Raw genomic sequence first — 10,022 nt, 5'->3', positions numbered from 1 at the left:
ACAGAGATGAAAAGGAATTTCTTTCATCAGAGGGCGGTGAGTCTATGGAATTTATTGTCACAGACTGCTGTGGAGGCCAAATCATTGAGTATATTTAAAGCAGAGTTTGATAGGTTCTTGATTAGTCTAGGTATCAAAAGATAAGGGGAGAAGGCAGGAGAATGGGTTAAGGAGGGATAATAAATCAGCCATGATGGAATGGGTGCAGCAGACTCAATGGGCCAAGTGGCAAAATTCTGTTCTAGTTCTAACTGTCCAGGATAAGGTGCTGCATGGTCCAGAGGATTTGTAACAACAAACAAAAACTGTGCTTTTTAACATGTAGCTCATTATCAGTTAATGAAATCACTGAAGTCAGTGGACAAACAGGATCTTTGGAGTGAATTTAAACAGAAATGTTGGGGAGCTTCCCAGACTGAACATTACAGAGATAGTTAATCAAGCTTACTGGAGTTATAGAAAACTAAACAGGAGTCCTGATTTGCATGAATAATGAACATGTCACACCAGGACAGCAATTCACCCTGTTACAAGTCCCAGAGACACAGATGCAGAGACAGACAAGATCAGACAACTACAAAACAAAAACAAAAATCACATTTTACACTAAAAAGTTATTTTATTAGCTGATTTTTATTTACTTTTAAACATTCACTCAGAAACCTGCTGCCAATCAGTGCCAATTCTGTAAGACACATAAAATGGCTTTTGGGAGATGTCACAGCCTGAACTGGATTCATTAAAATGGGTCACTCAAGAAACAGCAGTATTTACAAATATGAATCAAGTAAAATAGCAGAGTGTATAATCAAGGAAAAGACTTGGGAAGGAGAATAATGAATGCCGAGTAAGATCATGAATTCTACAGCTCTGAACAATGCTGCAGGACAAAGAAATACTTGTGATCACTGAACTACATTTCAATTGGATAAATTAGGTAAGAAAGCTGTAATCTACAAGCACATCTGTTACAATGGACCCAATTCCAGTTGGATGTAATAATCACCGAGGATGGACTTATCCTATTTTCGTTAATTAACCAGATATGACATTTAACTGCTTTATGATTGTCATGGTTGGAGATGGAGCAAAAACACTGCTCCTTACTCTGTAGCTTCACCCCAGTCATGCAGATCAATCACCTACAAAGATCCCTGTTTGCAATTAAACACTGCCCATTCAATCAGCAGGATGTCTCTTGCAAAAGAAAATCCTCCAGTTTGCTTAAAACCTCCATTAGCATTGTTTAAATCTTTGCATTAACACCCGGTTTCTTTCCTGTCAAGAGGACTGCAGCATGTGCATTAAATCATAGCACTAAATTCAACCATTCATTTTTCCTGAATGACACAGCACATTTTCAACGTTTTCTACCCCCCCCCCCAAAAAAAAAACAGGCTGGGTGAAAGGCTCAATTGATAGATTCACTGTTAAAAGGGGCATCTTGTTTTTTTTAGTTTAGCTTCAGACTACGAGAGGGAGGGAGACAGGCAGAGAGGCACAGAGATACACAGACAGAAAATGCACGTTTAACAATCCCACGCTCAAATGTAATTTGCTGTTTGCATCCAAGTTTTAAACTTGAAAACACAAACCTCAAAGGGAAAAATCAAAGCTCACGGGCTACCTAGAATCGAATTCAAGACTATTTTTCTTCTGTTTATCGCTGGACTGAAGTACATGTTAAATCTTATTGTCACAACATTATTTTTACACATCGTTAAACTTTAAGACAGCAACCCTTGGCTGAAGAGATAAAACTGATCCAGCACTGAAGGAAGCCATTTTGCCCATAGCAGCACTTCGAAAGGACAGTCCCAGTATTACCCATTTTCTATGAGTACCAGATTAATGCAATAATATCATCAAGTAGTTAAAAGAAGCATCCAAAAATAAGACAACTAATGCTGGGACTTCAGAAATCTATCCAAGCACAAGTCATAGCATTTGGTAGGTTTTTAGAAAAAAAAACAGGTCGCAACTGAGAAGAAAATCATCAGTCCTTATTTTCTACTTGCATTGAAACCTCTGCAATGCCCGATTAGCACTTTAGGTGAAACTTATCATTGCCTTTATCTTTCCCTGACTCAGATTTTAATTTCTTTATAAAATCTGCTGCATGATGGAACTTGGGTACTAAAGGATTTGCCATTTTCCTAATTATTACATTACATGAAAAGAAACTCCTTGGGTCATGAGATGCAAGTTAACATTCTCCTTTAACATACCACTTGTCATCAATAGCAACAAGATTGGAAGTGCTAAGGTCTATTTAATTTTCCTTATTTTAATAAAATCTTAAAGAACGTGAGGAGTTTCAAATAAAACTGCTCAAACCAAAAGTTCTATACTTAACTCGATTTACAAAGTTACAATAATGGCAAAAAGAACAGTTTAAATGGATTTATATTCCTTCATTTTAGCAGCACTTAAGTTTTCTGTATCACACCAAAACTATCATTGAACTTTTGCAACAGTAAGAGTGACAGACACATCTGGACAGGTACTGAATGTGCAAATGAGGTTAGTACAGATAGATATGATGATTGACAAAGATGTGGTAGGCCAATGGCCTGTTTCTATACCATATAACTGTGTGGCATATGAAGTTGCCAACAGCATTAAACAGAATAATAGGTAGTATGAAGCTGGTACACATAAATAATGACATTGGCAGATTTAGAGCGCACTTCTCAATAAATCCTTCAAAACTGCTTTTGGAGTTGGCAGAAATCTGAACTAATTCGAAATGGTTGCTGTACAAAGCAAATATGAACATTGTTCCTAGTAACCATGAAAAGCAATCACAAAGTGAATGTTGCCACGGGGGGGGGGGGGGGGGGGGAGACACTAAGAAGTCCAAAACCTGGTTCCCTGCATTGAATAGTGCTTAAGATAGGCTGCAGCAAAGATAAAGGCTGCTCTTGGTCTATTATCATGTGCTCAATACTGCAGAAAGCCCAGATAAAATCAAAAATGCTTTATAGAAACTAAGTGCAGTGTCCAAATGTCAAATCAGAACATGCATGCTTGGCTTTAAAGAAATACAAACTTTTGTATTGGAAATATTGGGGAGATAGATTGTACATATGGGAGTATCATTTGAGTGCTTATTATCTTTAAAACGGGTAAATGCCAGCTCAGAGAAAATGTACTGCAGGCTGAGAAGGAAAGAATTACCATTTTTAGTTTTCTTTCCAAAACCTTTGAGAGGCTGGAGGACTTGCAAAGAAGTTAATCTATGACTGCTGCTTCCAAAAAAGAGAACGGGCTAGACTGAGTGAAATAACCTAAAAAAAATGTGGGTAAATCAATAATGAAATGTAATGGACAACATAACTAAATATTTAAAGCAGGAGGGTTGGGTGTGATCAAGATAGTAAAAGTACATCTTACTATAGTCAGCATGTAAGTGACTTAACAGAAAATCATCAACAGCAACTCAGTGGTAGCACTCTCATTCATAGAAACATAGAAAATAGGTGCAGGGGTAGGCCATTCAGCCCTTCGAGCCTGCACCGCCATTCAGTATGATCATGGCTGATCATCCAACTCAGAACCCTGTACCCGCTTTCCAACTCCATACCCCCCGATCCCTTTAGCCACAAGGGCCACCTCTTAAATATAGCCAATGAACTGGCCTCAGCTGTTTCCTGTGGCAGAGAATTCCACAGATTCATCTCTCGGTGTGAAGAAGTTTTTCCTCATCTCGGTCCTAAAAGACTTCCCCTTATATCCTTAAACTGTGACCCCTCGCTCTGGACTTCCCCAACAATCGGGAATGATCTTCCTGCATCTAGTCTGTCCAATCTTTAGAATTTTATACGTTTCAGTAAGATCCCCCCTCAATCTTCTAAATTCCAGCGAGTATAAGCCTAGTCGATCCAGTCTTTCTTCATATGAAAGTCCTGCCATCCCAGGAATCAATCTGGTGAACCTTCTTTGTACTCCCTCTATGGCAAGAAGGTCTTTCCTCAGATTAGGGGACCAAAACTGCACACAATACTCCAGGTGTGGTCTCACCAAGGCCTTGTACAACTGCAGTAGAACCTCCCTGCTCCTGTACTCGAATCCTCTTGCTATGAATGCCAACGTACCATTTGCCTTTTTCACCGCCTGCTGTACCTGCATGCCCACTTTCAATGACTGGTGTACGATGACACCCAGGTCTCGTTGCACCTCCCCTTTTCCTAATCGGCCACCATTCAGATAATAATCTGTTTTCCTGTTCTTGCCACCAAAGTGGATAACCTCACATTTATCCACATTAAATTGCATCTGCCATGAATTTGCCCACTCACCTAACCTATCCAAGTCACCCTGCATCCTCCTCACAGCTAACACTGCTGTCAAAAGCTTAGGACAAGAATGTGATCCTAGAATAGAGGCCAGGGGTCCCAACTTTTCTTTTAATGCCACAGACCCCTACCAATAACTGAGGGGTCCAGTTGGGAACCCCTGATATAGAGCCACAGGTTAATCAAGAGGAATCAGAACGAGTTGTTGAGAATTCTAAAACAAACGACTGACTTTTTTCAAGGATGTATCAAAGAGGGCTGACCAGTTATAGTTGAGTTTCAAAAGTAATTTGGCAAACTTTCTGATTAGAAAAGTAAAATCCCAGGTAAAGTGAGAACTAGGGTAAAATTTGATCAGAGGGCAGGAAGCTAAAGGCAATGATCAATGGACAAAAGCTTGGTCCCTTACTCGTTATATAAAATCATTTGAACAATAGGCACTAATGTAGAAATCCTGAATACAAAGTTTTCAGCTGATACCATAATTAGCTGTGTACTTCAATAGTGAGGAAGAAATCAATGAACTAGTGGAATGGGCAGAAAAGATGCAAACTGAATTCAAACTAGTGGTGTGAAGAAATACTTTTGGCTTGCAGTAAATAGTGAACACAAATAGTGAACTGGGGTACATGCACTGAGATCCACAAGGGTAAAAGTCATTCAGGGAGAATTCTTGCAAGGCTTTCTACAAAGCTATGCTAAGTGTGGTATTATAATAAAGATGTAATAACACTAGAGGTCAGAGAGGAGATATAGAAGAATGTTGCTAGAAATGGAAAAACTATTTAAGGGGAGATTAATAGATGCAGTATTGGAGAAATTTATCAAGATAGAGCTGAACAGGATGAACTCATTTACCCAATCAGCTCAGGTAACATTTAAGGTAGTTTGAAGAATTAAGACTTGCAACAATTCCTTTTCCAAACTAATGAGCAATGGGGTTCCAGAAATGACTGCCTAAATCAATGCAGGCCAAAATCCTCATCGTACCTAAAAGGTATTCAGATTAATAAATACGTGTGTATACAACACCCAAGACTACCACTGGGAACGGGGATTATTCTAGTTTCAGCTTACATTGACAAGATGTGTGCTGTGCTTCCCTCCTGTGCTGTTGCTTCCATTATTCCTTTGGCTCAGGCAGACAGAAAACTTCCCATCAGCTCACTGATGTGATGCAAGGTGGGTCATCTTGCACCATGAGCGTGATGGTCTTCGGACCAGCAAAGTAGGCCTGTGAGAGAAGAAACGTGAAACCTACCTCACTTGACACTGGGAAAGAAAAAAACACTGTAGAGGAAAGGAGTAAAGTGTAATCAATTTATCTACCTCCAGGCAAACATTCAGAATCTTAATTTGGGTAGTTTCGATAAGTACTTATAAATAGTATATAAAAATTTAAATATCTGAAAAATTATGCAGATCACCTGCCTGATCTTATTCTCTATTTTTAGTACATTTATTCAAGAGGAACTGCAGAATTCAAATGAGTCATGCTAATCAGTATTATTTAAATACACAGTTGTACAGTGCTGTTAAGGATATTAAAGTTGGATTTCATAATCCTTGGCTGGATTCCAATTTGAGATACACAAGGTTTGTGGAATCAAACAATACAGTTGGAATCTGGAAGTCTTCATGAACAGTGATGTTTTCTGTATGTGAATAATGTAGAGACTTAGGGCAAACAGTAAGAACAATCAGGTGTGATGATGTCTCTCTTCATTGCAACTGAACCATACTGTTCCAGTAATAACACAAAAATGCAGAACTACATTGTGACTCTATACAATGAGTTTCCAATCTTTCCTGAACCAAGAGAGGAGAGAGAGAGGTGAGCACAAAGGGTAAATCTACTTGGATCCAGCTGTTCACATTAAGTCAGCAGGCAGGTGGTGTTAAAGCAATATAAAGACAGAAAGTACAAACCCAGATTTTAAAAAAACAAATTCAATTCCACATAAGGAAAAAAGAACTAAAAAGATCTGAAAACTTATATTTTAGATCTTAAAAGTAGCACTACATTTTAAAATATGACAAAGCCTGAGCCAGGGAGTATATTACCAATAGAGTGGAAAGTACACAACAAACTGCCAGCACTACTCAACTCCATAGCAACAAATCTGGTCCTGAATATTTCTGCATGTTGTTCCCGTTAAAAACAGAAACAGTGGATAATGACAGCACCCTATTAATACAAAGGCACAACAGAACACACAGTTTGTCATGTATAATATGAAGGCTTGTTTAAATTGCTAATAAGTATACATGTGCAAGGAGCTCATCATTAGATCAAATGTGGTCAACCATGTAGCTTCACTGAGGTAAAAACATATAGCATAATGAGAAGCTATATTATTTATTAGTGAGAGATGAACTATTTTTATGGGTCAACATTAGAATTTAAAAAAATGTAGCTGAGTTGTTTAATGCCTTTACATTATTTCAAAACGGCACAAAATATGAATTTAATTAATATGAGAAAATATCCCATTTTGGCATCTTGTATCATTATCATGTATACCCGGGTTACCTTCAACAGACTGGCTAATAAGACTCCAGACACTCACTAATGGCTCTCATCACATCTTCAGATGAAACCACGATGCAGGACACACACAGGAATGGTTTGTGATGTGGGCCATGAACATTATTGTAGTGACTCAAGCTGCACAAATCTAGTTGAGAGAACACTGAAACACTTCTTGTTTAATGATTCTCGCCATCAGCAAAGTTAATCCTATACAGAAACAAGACATTGGTGAAAAGAACTAGAGCTGACCTGGAATTAATTTTTATCATGGACAGACAGCAAATTGATTACTGCCCTCACACCGCTGCCCAGTTCTTTTGCCTTGTACCTTAACCTTGTTTCTTCCAGTACTACCAGACACATTCTCATTTACCCTCACTAAAACCCTAATTTTGAACTTCTCTGTCAAATCTTAACTTTATTTCCTTCAAAGTGAGTAGTTTTTCTAGTCTTTTATGTTTTCCATGCTAAACTTAAGCTTTATAAATATATTTTAAAATTGTACTATCACCACTTTACTCACACTGATGTGCAAGTACAGGGAACATTTTCAACTTCTGCCTCATACCTGTTTATATTCCCTTTTCTATAAGTGCCAACTCAAACTTACAAAGTTTAGGAAAGTTGGAAGTCTTCTTGCAATTTATCCAAAGCTAGAGTGAACCAGAATCAGAATCAGGTCTATTGCCACCTCGGATTCATTACTGCGAGTACATTAAACACTGAACTCCAGTCATCCTCAAAAACTAAGAGAAAAGAAACAGGTTAATTTATATTTTCAATCTTCATAGATTGGAATACAGAAAATTTTAACACTCAATGCCATTCTAATATTGAAAGAAAACCAGCATCAATCAGAGATCAATTTGGCATGTATTGTTCAATAACATATAACCAATTCAACCATTAGGTGGGGCAAACGAGCCAGACTTCTGGACTTCTTGTTAAAGTCAACCTCCTGCCACATTAATCTTGTTGTGTTATTTAAAATCCAGTAGTGTGATTGGTATTGGCAGTGTACACTTGGGATCAATACAATAAAAAAAATCTTCTGTTTCATATCTGAATTGCACCTCATAACATTTCTTTATTAGGTTTCCTCTTCCCTTTGTTAGATCCGTCTTCAACAGATGAGAAAACAAATGGAGAGGCTGCCTCTCTGTTAGACGCAATCAGTTCTCATGGTTTACCAGAAGCAGTGAATACACTTGAGAAATGTGACAGACAATACTGGTGCCTCTGGTTCAGACCAAGCTCTCAGGAGATCATCTTATTCCCCCAGCACGCTCAGAGCTACCGTACGTAATACAGCCATCAGTAACAAACTGCAGTTAAGTGGCTTTCACCCATGCTTGAAAAAGAAATAAAAATGACACGAGGCACCTTAAAAGCAAAATGAAATCCCTTCAAAGTTCAAAACCTCAAGGAATATAGTTCTCCAACAAGGGAATGGATTTGAGAAGTCAGATTCACAACAAAGGAGCATGTACTCTGAGTTTCACAGTTGCTGAAAGAGAGTTCTGCTTAGACAACATAAAATTTATACAAATAAAAAACACTAGAATTGAAATATTGAATAAATTATGATGGGACATATGATACTTATCATATACAGTCTGTACACCAATATGTGATGTATAAGCTGCAGTCGAAATGTCAGTACCAACACAGGTACTATCTGCTATTGAACAGAATCTAATATTTCATTTGACTTTTTAAGCATCTAGTAGCAATGTTGCTGGGTGTACCATGCACTGAACTACACAAGAGAAACACCCAACATTTTCTAAAAATATTGCTGCCAAGTCGGAGAGAAGGCCTCTGACTCTCGAGTTTATGTACATAATTTATTAACTTTGTTTTTGCTCTAAAAACCTTTTATTTTAAACTCTTTTGCCGCAAAGTCCTTCATGCTCTCTGGTAAATGTTCTGGATCAGTTGATATATCTGATGGGGTCCTAGGAACACATGGTAACAGTATTGGGATGATACGGCATTGCCGAGCAGTTCTTTTTCCACTGGTTTCTCCCCCCTCCCCCCACCCTCTCCTCATTTGTCACAGACAGTTAAATTTTCAGGCTTTTAACTGTGTCCAGTCTCTTTCTCAGTAGGTCTCCCATCTCCTGAAGGGAACGCAAGTAGCTGCTCTGTATTTTCCCTCGCACCATCCTGGAGAACTTCTGTTCACCCTGAAACCAACAAGAGAAAGGGTTTAATTTTATCAATTGCCTCTACCAGTCTGAAGGCTGTTATAAAGATTGAAGAACCCCAAAACACCAAATAAACACGACCACACAAAATGCATTCCAAACCACATACACATGGCAGCAGAGAAAATGTAATTCTTTTATATTTGTACTAAAGGAATAGTAATGCTGAAAGATGGTTGGGCACCAAATCGTTCGGTCATTATGTGCCGTGTCGTATGATGTGGGTGATCATGGTCTTTCCATGACGACGACTGTTCTTGACAAATTTTCTACAGAACTGGTTTACTATTGCCTCCTTCTGCGCAGTCTTTACAAGACGCATGACTCCAGCCATTATCAATACTCCTCAGAGACTATCTCCCTGGTGTCAGTGCTGACATAACCAAGAACTGTGATCTGCTCCAGCTGCTCATACGACCATCCACCACCTGCTCCCATGGCTTTATGTGACACTGATTGGTGGTGGTGGGGGACTAAGCAGGTGCTACCCCTTGCCCAAGTGTGACACCTGCAGGCTAGCAGAGGGAAGGAGCACCTTATACCTCCTTTGGTAGAAACGCATCTCACTATGCCAACCAAAATATCAGTGCTGATTACAGTTGCAAGAAAAAAGTCTGTGAATCCTTTGCAATTACCTGGTTTTCTGTAGTAATTATTCATAAAATGTGGGCTGATCTTCACCAACAATAGACAAACATAATCTGCCTGAATTAATAACACACAAACAATTGCACTACTCATCAATACTGAGTACACCATTTAAACAATCACCGTCTAGGTTAAAAAAAAGAATGTGAATCTCTGGGGGTAATGCCTTCTACAAAAGCTATTTGGAGTCAGGCGTGGCAATCAATGAAATGAGATGAGATTGGAGGTGTGGACTGTAGGGGTGCCCTGCCCGATAAAAAAAAGGCACACAAAATCAGGTTACTGATAGAGCCTGCTCTTCTCAAGAAAGATCTACTTATGTGCACCATGTTT

The 10,022-nt window shown here is 38.7% G+C and overlaps 1 protein-coding gene across 1 annotated transcript in view; it reads right to left on the bottom strand.

Moving 5' to 3' along the window:
- Nucleotides 1–599: 599 nt before the first annotated feature.
- Nucleotides 600–10,022, bottom strand: part of naa25 (N-alpha-acetyltransferase 25, NatB auxiliary subunit) — an 86,146-nt gene continuing 76,723 nt past the window's right edge. The window contains exon 24 of the mRNA XM_073065785.1: nt 600–9,020. Coding sequence (XP_072921886.1) covers nt 8,898–9,020 — 123 coding nt within the window. The 3' untranslated portion in view covers nt 600–8,897. The remainder of the gene's footprint in view (nt 9,021–10,022) is intronic.

This window comes from Hemitrygon akajei, chromosome 14, assembly GCF_048418815.1.
Source record: "Hemitrygon akajei chromosome 14, sHemAka1.3, whole genome shotgun sequence".
Lineage (NCBI taxonomy): Eukaryota > Metazoa > Chordata > Chondrichthyes > Myliobatiformes > Dasyatidae > Hemitrygon > Hemitrygon akajei.
Note: the sequence above shows the minus strand (reverse complement) of the source record. Positions and strands in the feature narration are given on the sequence as shown.